General features: G+C 44.8%; 1 protein-coding gene across 2 annotated transcripts in view; it reads right to left on the bottom strand.

Moving 5' to 3' along the window:
* LOC111963819 (solute carrier family 12 member 2-like) overlaps nucleotides 1–13,996 on the bottom strand; it is a 117,334-nt gene that overhangs the window by 56,443 nt on the left and 46,895 nt on the right. For both annotated transcript variants that reach the window (XM_023987361.2, XM_023987362.2), the window contains exons 7-18: nucleotides 12,072–12,180; nucleotides 11,507–11,634; nucleotides 11,255–11,339; nucleotides 10,986–11,152; nucleotides 9,498–9,605; nucleotides 9,109–9,232; nucleotides 8,788–8,889; nucleotides 6,875–7,030; nucleotides 5,124–5,223; nucleotides 3,476–3,587; nucleotides 2,424–2,564; nucleotides 137–243 (exon numbers count right to left, since the gene is read on the bottom strand). In XM_023987361.2, the coding sequence (XP_023843129.1) occupies nucleotides 137–243; nucleotides 2,424–2,564; nucleotides 3,476–3,587; nucleotides 5,124–5,223; nucleotides 6,875–7,030; nucleotides 8,788–8,889; nucleotides 9,109–9,232; nucleotides 9,498–9,605; nucleotides 10,986–11,152; nucleotides 11,255–11,339; nucleotides 11,507–11,634; nucleotides 12,072–12,180 (1,439 nt within the window). The remainder of the gene's footprint in view (nucleotides 1–136; nucleotides 244–2,423; nucleotides 2,565–3,475; nucleotides 3,588–5,123; nucleotides 5,224–6,874; nucleotides 7,031–8,787; nucleotides 8,890–9,108; nucleotides 9,233–9,497; nucleotides 9,606–10,985; nucleotides 11,153–11,254; nucleotides 11,340–11,506; nucleotides 11,635–12,071; nucleotides 12,181–13,996) is intronic.

The following is a 13,996-nucleotide window of genomic DNA, read 5'->3' as shown; positions in this document are numbered from 1 at the left end:
TGGTTGTGTGACAACGCTTGTTATCTTCACAACCCATATCATGTTCCAGGTGCTTTAAAACAATGACTGTTCTAAATCAGGCGTCTTTGTGGACGGCCTTTTGATGAGGTGGCTTGCAAAGCCCCCGTTTACTCACTGAATCATGTGGATGTAGGTCTCCACGTTCATCATGTCTCCGTCCCTCCAGTCACTCTTGTAGCCAATCACCAGAGTGTTGGGCCTCAGGCGACCCAGTCCGGCAGCCTTGGGTAAAACAGAGGGGGAGAACAGGATCGGACCAACCTAAAGCCACTACTAAATGAATCCCTATCTATAGATCAATTTGACAGGGTGCTGCACCTCCCAAAAGATCAGCTTACGCAATCGCTTTCAAGCATGAACAGGTCTGTTTGGCCGGCAATCATAACATTAAAGTATACCACCTGCATTGGGGTTAAATCAATCTTGATCCATGGATAATTTTCTATTCTAGTTTTCCATGTCTTTTGACCATTCCATGGAGTTGAACTGGAATTTGAAGTTGAACTCAACTCCACACAACAATGGGTTTCAATATATTATCATGCACTTTGACTCAATGTGCTTGAACTTGCGGAAAAAAATATTTCAAATGTAGCATAAATCCAAAGGCTTGTGTTTCTACGTCAACCAGAGTAGAATTCAAATATATATATATATAGAACAAAAATGTCGTACTTATAAAAAAACTACAGCAGATCCCACCGCTTCCACCAGTTGCAGCGTTTGTCTGTTCTCACATGTAACAGATACTGGGTGCCCATGTCTGAATGTGCTTGAACTTCAGGAAAAATTATTCAAATTAGGCATGAATCCAAAGGCATGTGTTTCTAGGGAAACCAGAGTAGAATTCAAATATAAACTCAGAAAAAATAAAGAAACGTTCTCTCACTGTCAACTGCGTTTATTTTCAGCAAACTTAACATGTGTAAATATTTGTATGAACATAACAAGATTCAACAACTGAGACATAAACTGAACAAGTTCCACAGACATGTGACTAACAGAAATTGAATAATGTGTCCCTGAACAAAGGGGGGGTCAAAATCAAAAGTAACAGTCAGTATCTGGTGTGGCCACCAGCTGCATTAAGTACTGCAGTGCATCTCCTCTTCATGGACTGCACCAGATGTGCCAGTTCTTGCTGTGAGATGTTAACCCACTCTTCCACCAAGGCACCTGCAAGTTCCCGGACATTTCTGGGGGGAATGGCCCTAGCCCTCACCCTCCGATCCAACAGGTACCAGATGTGCTCAAGGGGATTGGGATCTGGGCTCTTCGCTGGCCATGGCAGAACACTGACATTCCTGTCTTGCAGGAAATCACACACAGAACAAGCAGTGTGGCTGGTGGCATTGTCATGCTGGAGGGTCATGTCAGGATGAGCCTGCAGGAAGGGTACTACATGAGGGAGGATGATGTCTTCCCTGTAACGCACAGCGTTGAGATTGCCTGCAATGACAACAAGCTCAGTCCGATGATGCTGTGACACACTGCCCCACACCATGGCGGACCCTCCACCTCCAAATCGATCCCGCTCCAGAGTACAGGCCTCGGTGTAACGCTCATTCCTTCGACGATGAACGCGTATCCGACCATCACCCCTGGTGAGACAAAACCGCAACTCGTCAGTGAAGAGCACTTTTTGACAGTCCTGTCTGGTCCAGCGACGGTGGGTTTGTGCCCGTAGGCGATGTTGTTGCCGGTGATGTCTGGTGAGGACCAGCCTTACAACAGGCCTACAAGCCCTCAGTCCAGCCTCTCTCAGCCTATTGCAGACAGTCTGAGCACTGATGGAGGSATTGTGCGTTCCTGGTATAACTCAGGCAGTTGTTGTTGCCATCCTGTGCCTGTCCCGCAGGTGTGATGTTCAGATGTACCGATCCTGTGCAGGTGTGGTCTGCCACTGCGAGGACGATCAGCTGTCCGTCCTGTCTCCCTGTAGCCCTGTCTTAGGCGTCTCACAGTACGGACATTGCAATTTATTGCCTTGGTCACATCTGCAGTCCTCATGCCTCATTGCAGCATGCCTAAAGCACGTTCACGCAGATGAGCAGGAACCCTGGGCATCTTTCTTTTGGTGTGTTTCAGAGGCAGTAGAAAGGCATCTTTAGTGTCCTAAGTTTTCATAACTGTGACCTTAATTGCCTACCGTCTGTAAGCTGTTGGTGCATGTTCAGTAATTGTGTATGGTTCATTGAACAAGCATGGGAAACAGTGTTTAAACCCTTTACAATGAAGATCTGTGAAGTTATTAGGATTTTTACGAATTACCTGTGAAATACAGGGTCCTGAAAAACGTTTCTTTTTCTGCTGAGTTTATATAGAACAAAAATGTTGTACTTATAAATAAACTACAGCAGATCCCACCACTTCCACCAATTGCAGCGTTGGTCTGTTCTCACCTGTAACAGATACTGGGTGCCCTGTCTCATGTCGTCGGCAAACACAGGGGTGTAGAAAGCCTTGGTCTCGTTTTTCAGCAGCCAGCGCTGGTAACGCGTCTGGTCGTTGGACAGCTCTTTGAAGTTGGGCCTTCTGGAGCCCTGTGGACACAACACACATAGATAAGAACAGTCCCGCTAAAGGCGAAGTGTAGCATTTAGCAACTCATTAACAAACGTAGATGTAGTTCCACCTTGCACAGTCAAAAATCACAGGTGGTGGATATATTTGCCGTACCAATTACCGTCAAAGGATCTTAAGTTTTCCTGGAAGAAGCCCCAATTCAAAACAGCTCCAAAACCACTCCTTAAAAAGTCCACACATGGAGTCTCTTCCTTATTTCTGAAGAGAGGTGCTTTAGCGTAAAAAGCAGCCCTTAGCCAGAAAAATGTACCGCCATTAAGAGGGAATGTTTTTACCATTGGCTGGTGTTGGAGCACTCACTCTTTTTTGACAGTGTTAATGGAAGAATAGAGAAAGTGAGAGTGTGGGTGTTTATGAGAGAGAAAGAGAAAGCGTTGTGGGCACAGCGCGGGGACGATTACATTTCCCCAGTCCCACACCGCTTTAATGGAGCGGTTATTTTATTGCCCCCAGGTAACGCACAAATGAGGGATTTATTTTAAAAAGTCGCTAAAAGTCATGAAAAAAAAGGAGAAGAAAATCGCTAATTGGGAGCAACGACTCAATCAACATGAAATGTGGATTAGAAAGTAAACGGGATAAATATGAGCAACACAACAAACAAGGTCCAAAACAATAGGGCAGCCACTGTGTTCTGTTTCCCCGCAAATTGGTTCTAATGGGAGTTAATAGAGCACTTAGTCACCGGTAGTTAACTAGAAGTAATTATGACATTGCATTGAGATTAGTAATCTAAGGTTAGGGTATGCTATAAAATAAGAGTGAAACATTGTGAAATGGAGCCAAAATGGCCCTGTTGTGTGCAATGGTACAGTTATGTGATGGAGCCAAAATGGTCTCCAGGTAGGCGAAGTCTCTGGTGACTCACCGTGCGCACATGGCCGCAGATCATCAGGCCCACGTTCTTGGTGAAGGCGTGGACCAGGTGGAGCAGAGCCGGACGGGAGTTGGGGTATCCCGTCATCACCAAGCACTGGGGTCTGTGGTAAAACATAGTCAATACAAAAACAGCATTTAGCTAGTATCCATGCTAACAGTAAATGGTACACATACTAGGGACACCAATATCTAACCCAAGGATGGCCAACCCTCCTCATGGAGATATACTTGATGAGCATTAATCAAATGATTAATCAATGATTCTATTAATCAAAGTTCTAATGAGCAGCTGATTTAGTAGATTTCGGTCAGTTTAGCGCAGAGCTGAAACAAAAACATGCACCCACTACCTCTCCAGGAGGGTTAACCAATGGCCACCGCTTGCCTCACCCTTTTGACTTTTTCGCCAGGTCACATGCACACAGTACTCCTCAGTGCTTCATCTCACTCAATGTCTTCTAATGACCTTGAGAGAAGACGTTTGAATCATCTCCTCAGTGAGGAACAAGAACAGACTTGGATGGAGAGCGGAGTAACGCACATCAAATCAAAGCTATGTTAAGCACATGGGATTAAGAGAGCCAGGAGGGGGGGAAACGAGAAGTCCAGGAGTAACACGTTTTAATTCCGAAGACAATATCAGACGCTCCATAATCCCTCACCCGCCGGTTTATTGCCATGGGAACACTTCCGGGACGAATTGCACATTCTGAAAAGCGTCCACAGCAACTCTTACAGTCCCGTGTGTGAGCAGGTGAACAATAGAGCATGAGGTTGTCGTGTTGTGGCTCGGACAAGTTCGGAGGGTGACCTGATGGAACGCTTTTTCCTATATCAGTGTTCCTGAACAAGACCCTGAACGAGTGTACGCTTGATTAAAATCAAGCTAAGCATCAACTTGATATTGTATCACCGGAACACTAGTACTAGAATATGTCTGCCCCCTTGTTTGTGTGGTTGTGGCAGTGCCCACGTCTTCGAGAGACACGGTTCTATACCCCAACTCCCATGCTCTCCACCGTTTTCGAGGTTTTCGAGAATAGACCCTTTAGTCTCACACTTCTGTCCTCTGAGCCAAGGCAGTGTGAAGGATGCCAAGTATCTGCCACTGTTGTCCCAGGTGTGCAGTTACACAACCCTCTCTCCAAGGGGATGTGTCATGCCGAGACGGAGAGATGGGCCTGCTGTAGCCTGACTGGACAAACAGCAATATCCTCCCCTGCCACCCGGATGCAGTCAGCCTGCTGCAGCCTTCCCGGATCTGCACACCTCAGTGGGCATGTGTTAGTGACAACTTGCCTAGCAACATGGAAGGGTAATTAAGTGGAGGAGTTGTTCATCTAATTTGCCTATCAGATACTGTTAGAAGTAACAGGGCAACAGCCTTTATGACGTGAACGTGAATGCTGAACATTTTACCCAGTAAATATTTAAAAAGTAGCATAATGAAACTAACGCCAGGAAGGACGCTGGTGGTTTAACTAAGGTGGTTTAGTGAGTGTTAAGAACATAGCCTTTCTACGGGCCACTGCATTTCAAAGACCATCCCATTCCGTTGGTCTAAGTAGTGTGTGTGTGTGTGTGTGTGTGTGTGTGTGTGTGTGTGTGTGTGTGTTAAAGTGTGTTCTACACTGTACCTGAAGTTCTTGATGTGGTCCTCAACACTGCTGAGGTGCAGACTGTGGGTCAGGGCCTGGTGGTATGTCAGAGCCTGGGTCGAGGAGCCCCAGTTCACATCTGGAAGAGAGGACAAAAATCGTCACATTCTGGAGTCAGGACCCTGTATGGGTGACCATTAAGCCAGTCAGGACATTGGAACAAGTCCCATGCAGTGTGGGCATCAGTAGGGATGCTGTGCATGAGTGTGTAGAGCTGTGTGTGAAGCTGTGACTCTGCGTGTGTGAGAATGTGTGTACGTCTGTGAGGGAGAGCATGTCTGTGTATATAGCTGCATGTCAAACGGAGTGTGTGAAGCTAGTTGTGTATGTGTGTGTTGTTCATACAAGTGTGCCTCTGTGAATGTCTATATCGGTGTCTGGTGCTCCCCCTGGGGTTTCCAGCGCAGGTCAGGTTTGTTTACCCAGAGCCAGCGGTTCCATATGGGGACTTCCAATCGACCATCTTACCTCTGTGGGGGCCTCAACAGTCCAGTTCCCAGCTTGCTCCAGAATAGAATCAGCACAGCCAGGCCAGAGAGCCTGAGCACTAATACAGTCGAGCACATGTAACTGCATGTATCCGCACCCTCCTCACCCTTCCAGCACTCGACATTTAAAAGCCCCCCATTTAAAGTCACGCTGCCTTGCGTGGGTGGGCAGCTTAAGAAAAGTTAACAGGAGAATGAGCCAGCCCTTTGGCAAATCACCATAGAAACATCGGAGGGGAAGTCTATTCATGTACAATGTAAAAATAAGAATTTATAAATCCGTATGCTAATTAACAGACTGAATGACGAAGTTGACAGAATATTTTTTGTGGAAACATATGTTCTACCCTGCAAATAGAGCCGAGAGCCATTGACAACCCACATTCATTTTTGACAACCCACATTCTGCCTTCCTTGTAAGCGGCAAGCCCTCTGATTCAAATGTAACCTTAATACAGCATCACATTGTGAATAGCTGGTTCATTTCGGCTGTAGTCATACTGCCAGTTTCCACAACCCTGCGTTTAGCTAAAAATACATTTCAACCATGTTGGCCTGCAGCAGAGGGTGCACAACAAAAACATAATTGTAATGCCAATGCTTACCACTTCACCAAAATACATGTATGCATCAGCAATACAAAAAAGCTTGAAATATCAATAGTGGGGCCTGATTCACATTGTGTTCAAAGCATTTATGTTATTTAACTAGGCAAGTCAGTTAAGAACAAATTCTTATTTACAATGAAGGCCTACCCTGGCCAAATCCTCCCCCTACCCGGGCGACGCTGAGCCAATTGTGCGCCGCCCTATGGGACTCGCGATCATGGGAACCAGGGTCTGTAGTGACGTCTCTAGCACTGAGATGCAGTGCATTAGACCACTGCGTCACTCGGGAGTGTTCAAAGCATCTTTGGGCATCAGGGGACTTTCAGTGCATTGTGCTAATGTGGCTTAGTCATAAAGGTTTATATTTCAGTGGAATCAAAAGACTAGGAAAGTATTTACACTAAGTGGTCAGGCGTAATTCACAGCGATTGACCTCTTTTGGGGACATTGCTATATTTTTTCAATTAAAGGGTAGYCTAATTCATGAAATAATATGGTGATGATATTTGTAAAGTAAGATAACTGTAAGCCATGTTAGCCAAGTTGCTCAATGAGCACCTATCTTGGCAAAATAACACTAGTCGATGTTGAGGCACTCCAAGATGGCCGACTTGGCCTAAATTGAGTCACTCACCGGGCTTCTTGTAGCTCACGTAGATGTAGAGGCCCATGACAATAACGTTGGTCATCAGGGCTGCCCACCAATTGATGACGAACATGACCACGCAGCACAGCACYGCMCCYGCCAGGGACACCCACATGTTGTAGAACTTGAAGCTGGGGCGCCACCCTYAGGGTCAGAGAAACGTTAGGTGGACTCCCTTATAAGGACCCTCGTAAAAATGCACTTTGGCGGTCAGTAATACCAAGGGGTGCCAGCATATGACCTTTATTCTTATTGTAAAAGACCGTAAAGAGGTTAGAATGGGTTATATATCCAAAACTAAGGAATAACATARGAACATGAACAGAGGTAGAATCCAAAAGACTAGAACAAATCTGCCACTCATGTCTATGAAGAATCAGCAAGTGTCTATGAAGAGCTGCGGCTTACCATAGCTGAGAGCTCTTGTTCATTTATGACTTGCATTACTTCTTCACATATTCCAACAAACATCATTGTTATGAGTGAAATGACTGAATCATAAAAAAGGGGCGGCGGCTTAATATAGCAATGTCACTAATTTAAGGAAAGAGCATATGGATATGCACTTGGATTAAAAATGGTGTAAAAAAAACAACATTGCGCAATAATGTTACATCCACTACTGGATCCCAGTTAATTAGATACTAAAGAGACTAGACTAGTGGGAGTTTAGTAAACGGGTACAATGGGGCACAGTTTAACTGTGGGCACAGTTACACAAGGACAAGAACTACAAAAACCACAGGACATAAAGGGTACATTGGAGTGACGTCATTCTTTGCCCCATGCCCGTTTTTACATACAACTCATGGGAGAGTGAAAACGGGCTCTAAAGGTGGCCAGAAAAGAAGGCTTTGACATTGCCAGTTTGAGTTTCCAGAGGCGAGAAGCCAAGTGTCTTTTGCCTTGCCTGTGGTGAGTCATGTACCCTTTAAATCCGTGTAATTAAATGGTCTGCGTGGACAATGTCCGAATTAGATATAAAATCTGTACCTGGCGTTCTCCTAGGGCTTTTTTTGTGTGGTACTAACAGAAAAACAAACATCACTTTATACAACGACTGCTGGATGATACAACAATGAAATGGTTGTTTCAAATTCGTACACTCATTTTGTTTTTTCCGTCTTGACTAAGGCACAACTGATGACCATCAGGTACGAAAAAAATGACAGTAAAGATCTTGATTTCTTGACACCAATAGACTGACAGTTGAAACTGAGTGGACATCATCCAGCTTGGATCAACTAAGTGATATTTAATGACACTGTGCCATCATGCCAAGCTAGCCTCACTACTAAACCCCAGTCCCTGGAGGTTTGACTTCTACACAAGTCACATCAGTCAGACACGYAATGTGTTGCATTCAATAATAAGCAGCAGTACAGGTTTCCCAGCAGTATTGCTTTCAACCAAGCATCTATCAYTCAGTTGCATAATACTGAGAGCCATTGAGACAATCCCATTTCTTCCAATTTACTTCCTGAAGAAGAAAACTGTGGGCCTTATCAGAGAGATCGCAGTTGCCATTCTTTAATAAAACAATTGTCCAGTTATGAAAACGTTCCCGTAACTCAGGCATGTCATTACATCTGTTATCTCAAGGCTTGAGCTACTTGGGGAATGGCAAAGATAGATGCGACTCGGTGCAACACATACCAGTGGAGCCATGCATATCACTAAGAATGACAGAGTGAGGACTGCTCCCACCTATAAATAATTTGTTTGAAAGTCCTATTTCCTATTAAATCTCACCTTTAAGCCTAATGACTTAACTGTTAAGACTCATGACTTCATTTGGGCCATAGTCAGGACCTTTGGGGCTCTGTTTTTTGGTCGCATTGAAATTCCAGACTTTCTGCTTTTCCTCAGGAAAGTGTTGTTGTTGTCCCAAAAGGACTTACCTGGAGAGTTGGCCAGAGAGGCGTGGAATACAGAGAAGTTGATGAGAGCGTAGGAGGCCAGGAAGAAGTTGGAGATGATGGGAGCGATAATGTTCAACTGGGCTAAAATAAAGACAAAAACATGGCAGTTTAGTTGTTCATAGGGAACTGTCCATAGACATTCAATAGTACACTTTATACTACTAAATGATATATTACTGATGTACTACTGAATGATATACTGACATAATACTGAATTCCATTTTCATGACATGCTACAGAATGTCATATTGTGAATAATAGTGTCATTGTTAGATGGCTAAACCTGGACGGCGTAACTACCGATGAGGATGAAGGCCAGAGCGATGCAGAAGGTGAGGATGTAGCCGCGAAGGGGCTCGTTGTTCTTGCCATACCCCTTGGCGAACATCTCAAGGCCGGGGTAGATGTTGTCTTTGCATAGAGCCTGGAGGAGAAGGAAAAACCATTGGAATTGGACACCGCTATACTAATCAGTAGATGGGACACTAGGTGGATGACCTCAGGAACATTGGGATACAAGATCACAACCGTGCCTTTGATTTGTGTCTATGGGACAGGAACTGTAACAGGACGTGTGCATAAACTCGGCAGGCTATTCCATAAAGTAAGGATAATATGGTAAAAGCATAACGTGACTAGCAGGGACAGATTAAGGAAGCAGGATCTGAGGACGGAGTCTAGGGGCTTACCTGGAACACTTTGGGGGCGCTGACCAGAGAAGCCAGGGCAGAGGACAGAGTGGCGGAGAAGATTCCGGCGGTGATGATGGGGCCGAACCCGGACACGATGCTCATGACCTAAGGAAAAGGCATGATACCGGTTAAACAGCTGAGCCCATGAGGCCATACCTTTCTTCGACAACTTCTGTCCCACCCGGGACGAAGAGYACTAAGTATGTACGTTTCTTCAAGTTCCCCTCACCACTCAACGGTGATAAAAATTGCCACAAAATGGCTGCCGTTCTAGGTAGCAAACATCACCCAATCAGACATACACAAAGTATGTGGACACCCCTCCAAATTAGAGGCCGCACCCGTTGCTGACAGAGATAGAAAATTGAGCACACAGCCATGCAATCTCCATAGGACAAACATTGGCAGGAGAATGACCTTACTGAAGAGCTCAGCGACTTTCAACGTGGCACAATCACAGGATGCCACCTTTCCAACAAGTCAGTTGGTCAAATTTATGCCCTGCTAGAGCTGGCCCAGTGCTGTTATTGTATAGTCCAACCATCTAGGACAACAACGGCGAAGTGGTAGGCCACAAAAGCTCACAGAATGGGACCGCTGAGTGCTGAAGCGCGTAAAAATCGTCTGTCCTCGGTTGCAACACTCACTACAGAGTACCAAACTGCCTCTGGAAGCATCGTCAGCACAATAAATGTTTGTCGGGAGCTTCATTAAATGAGTTTCCATGGAGTTTCCACGCACACAAGCCTAAGATCACCATGCGCAATGCCAAGCCTCGGCTGGAGTGGTGTAAAGCGTGCCGCAATTGGATTCTGGAGCAGTGGAAACACGTTCTCTGGAGTGATGAATCATGCTTCATCATTTGGCAGTCCGACGGACAAATCTGGGTTTGGCGGATGCCAGGAGAAAGCTACCTGCCCCAACGTATAGTGCCAACTGTAAAGTTTGGTGGAGGAGGAATAATGGTCTGGGGCTGTTTTTCATGGTTCGAACTAGGCCCCTTAGTTCGAGTGATGGGAAATCTTAACGCTACAGCATACAACGGCATTCTAGAAATGCTATGCTTCCAAATGTGGCAAAAGTTTTGGGAAGGCCCTTTCCTGTTGCAGCATGAAAGTGCCCCCGTGCACAAAATGAGGTTCATACAGAAATGGTTTGTCGAGATCGGTGTGGAAGAACTTGACTGGCCTGCACAGAGCTCTGACCTCAACCCCACTGAACACCTTAGGGATGAATTGGAACACAGACTGCGAGCCAGGCCTAATCGCCCAACATCAGTGCCTGACCACACTAACGCTCGTGGCTGAATGGAAGCAAGTCCCTGCAGCAATGTTCCAACATCTAGTGGAAAGCCTTCCCAGAAGAGTGGAGGTTGTTATAGCAGCAAAGGGGGGGACCAACTCCATATTAATGCCCACGATTTTTGTATGAGATGTCCGACGAGCAGGTGTCCACATACCTTTGTATTGTAGTCGTGTAATGTACCTGGAAGTCGTTCTGGAGTCCGTATCTGCAGTTGTACTGGCCGTCGTTACCCTTGCAGGAGGAGAAGTCATAGCCAAACTTGCAGGCGGCATCGGTGCAGTTGGCCATGAACTGTGCGCCGAGTGTGTCATTGCCGTTTCCTGTGGCATCTCTCACAATGCAAGAGCCTTTAATGAGAAACAAGAGACAAATTGTCACAAACTCTCGATCTGTAATATGTATAATTTAGTCGGTCTTGTTCGGGACAAATGAGAAGAAATTCCACAGACCAGTAGAAATGGCAACCCCCAGGTAGACAATGCCAGTGATCAGAATGGCTAAGAGTGTTCCTCTTGGAATGGCCAGTTGTGGGTCCTGTGAATATAAAGAAATGCCTAGTCCCCCACACTGATTTCATATCAAGTCCCACACATTAAGCTTTTAATCAAGACAATATGAGTTACATTGATTGTATCCTTTTTATATGAATTGGGATAAGTCATCTGCTTGTTTTGTTCTAAACAATGACCAGGGGTTCTTACAGAAAGATCTCCTGATATGTTGGCGCCAGCCAGAATGCCAGTGGCTGCAGGGAAGAAGATGGCAAAGACGGAGAAAAACGACTCTGTGCCTCGGAAGTCCGGACCCATGTTCTCCATCATAATCGCACCTTAGAGCAAGAGAGCAGGGGGAAAGAGAAATAGAGAGAAAGGAGAGGTGAGCAGATCAAGAGAGAACGCAAGAGGGCGCAATAGTCACAAAGCATGCAGAGCGTATCTTAGGATAGTCAGACTCGATCAGTTGATCTGTGAGCTGGAACCAGGTCGCAAAGTGAATTACAAATAATACAATTGGTTTGGTCTTGTGACTTCATCCAAAAATCTCTAGTACAACTTTGAGTAGCCAGTACGTCATGCTGCATACAGTAGTCATGCAGATCACGAGTTCAGAGAAGAATACATGAATTCAGAATTATAGCTCCGCAACGAAACCACCGGTACTGTGTCAATCTAATTTCGTTTGACACGTCTTGGACTGTCTTTTACTTTTGCTTGACAGTCATGTCAGTTTGTGTTGTGTAAAAGGGAGAACCAAACGGGGTCCTACTGTCGTAGCCAAAGAAGCCCTGCGACTCCTTGGACTTGAGTGGGACCAAGGACCCAATGAAGTAGTTGAAGATGGCCGTAATCAGAACGATCAGCAGGAATATCTGAGCCTGTGGACAGAATGAACATGTTAGTTACAGTCGGGAAGTTTACGTACACTTAGGTTGGAGTCATTAAAACTCGTTTTTTAACCACTCCTATAGTTTAACCAAAACATGTACATGACAAAAGTAATTTTCCCAACAATTGTTTACAGATTATTTCACTTATAATTCACTGTATCACAATTCCAGTGAGTCAGAAGTTTATGTACACTAAGTTGACTGTGCCTTTAAACAGCTTGGAAAATTCCAGAAAACTATGTCATGGAATTAGAAACTTCTGATAGGCTAATTGACATCATTTGAATCAATTGGAGGTGTACCTGTGGATGTATTTCAAGGCCTACCGTCAAACTCAGTGCCTCTTTGCTTGACATCATGGGAAAATCAAAAGAAATCAGCCAAGACCTCAGAAAACAAATGAAGACCTCCACAAGTCTGGTTCATCCTTGGAAGCAATTTTCCAAATGCCTGAAGGTACCACGTTCATCTGTACAAACAATAGTACGCAAGTATTAACACCATGGGACCACGCAGCCGTCATACCGCTCAGGAAGGAGACGCGTTCTGTCTCCTAGAGATGAACGTACTTTAGTGCAAATCAATCCCAGAACAACAGCAAAGGACCTTGTGAAGATGCTGGAGGAAACGGGTACAAAAGTATGTATATCCACAGTAAAACGAGTCCTATATCGACATAACCTGAAAGGCCGCTCAGCAAGGAAAAAGCCACTGCTCCAAAACCGCCATTAAAAAGCCAGACTACGGTTTGCAAATGCACATGTGGACAAAAGATCATACTTTTTGGAGAAATGTCCTCTGGTCTGATGAAACAAAAATAGAACTGTTTGGCCATCATTATGTTTGGAGGAAAAAGGGGGATGCTTGCAAGCCGAAGAACACCATCCCAATCGTGAAGCACGGGGTGGCTATATCATGTTGTGGGGGTGCTTTGCTGCAGGAGGGACTGGTGCATTTCACAAAATAGATGGCATCATGAGGATGGAAAATTATGTGGATATATTGAAGCGACATCTCAAGACATCAGTCAGGAAGTTTGGTCGCAAATGTGTCTTCCAAATGGACAATGACCCCAAGCATACTCGCAAAGTTGTGCAAAATGGCTTAAAGACAACAAAGTCAAGGTATTGGAGTGGCCATCACAAAGCCCTGACCTCAATCCCATAAAAGATTTGTGGGCAGAACTAAAAAAGCATGTGCGAGCAAGGAGGCCTACAAACCGGATTCAGTTACACCAGCTCTGTCAGGAGGAATGGGCCGAAATTCAACCAACTAATTGTGGGAAGCTTGTGGAAGGCCTTCCAAAACGTTTGACACAAGTTAAACAATTTATAGGCAATGCTAACATATACTAATTGAGTGTATGTAAACTTCTGACCCACTGGGAATGTGATGAAAAAAATAAAAGCAGAAATAAATAATTATCTCTACTATTATTCTGACATTTCACATTCTTAAAATAAAGTGGTGATCCTAACTGACCTAAGACAGTGAATTTATACTAGGATTAAAATGTCAGGAATTGTGAAAAACTGAGTTTAAATGTATTTGGCTAAGGTGTATGTAAACTTCAGACTTCAACTGTACACTTTCACCACACCTCCCAACTAGCATTAACCACAAAACAGAGCAATGTATTACATCTAGCCTACTGCACAGTGTACATCAATGTCTGCATTCAGTCAGTCTGGAAGGAATTCTGCTTATTTGAGGTCAATTTCAGCTTGACGTCAGAGATGAGTTGCAGTTCAATATCACCTTAAGTTCTAGATCGAAACCATGACTGAGGGCTCTATTCAATCAA

This window comes from Salvelinus sp. IW2-2015, linkage group LG5 (assembly GCF_002910315.2).
Source record: "Salvelinus sp. IW2-2015 linkage group LG5, ASM291031v2, whole genome shotgun sequence".
Classification (NCBI taxonomy): domain Eukaryota; kingdom Metazoa; phylum Chordata; class Actinopteri; order Salmoniformes; family Salmonidae; genus Salvelinus; species Salvelinus sp. IW2-2015.
Note: the sequence above shows the minus strand (reverse complement) of the source record. Positions and strands in the feature narration are given on the sequence as shown.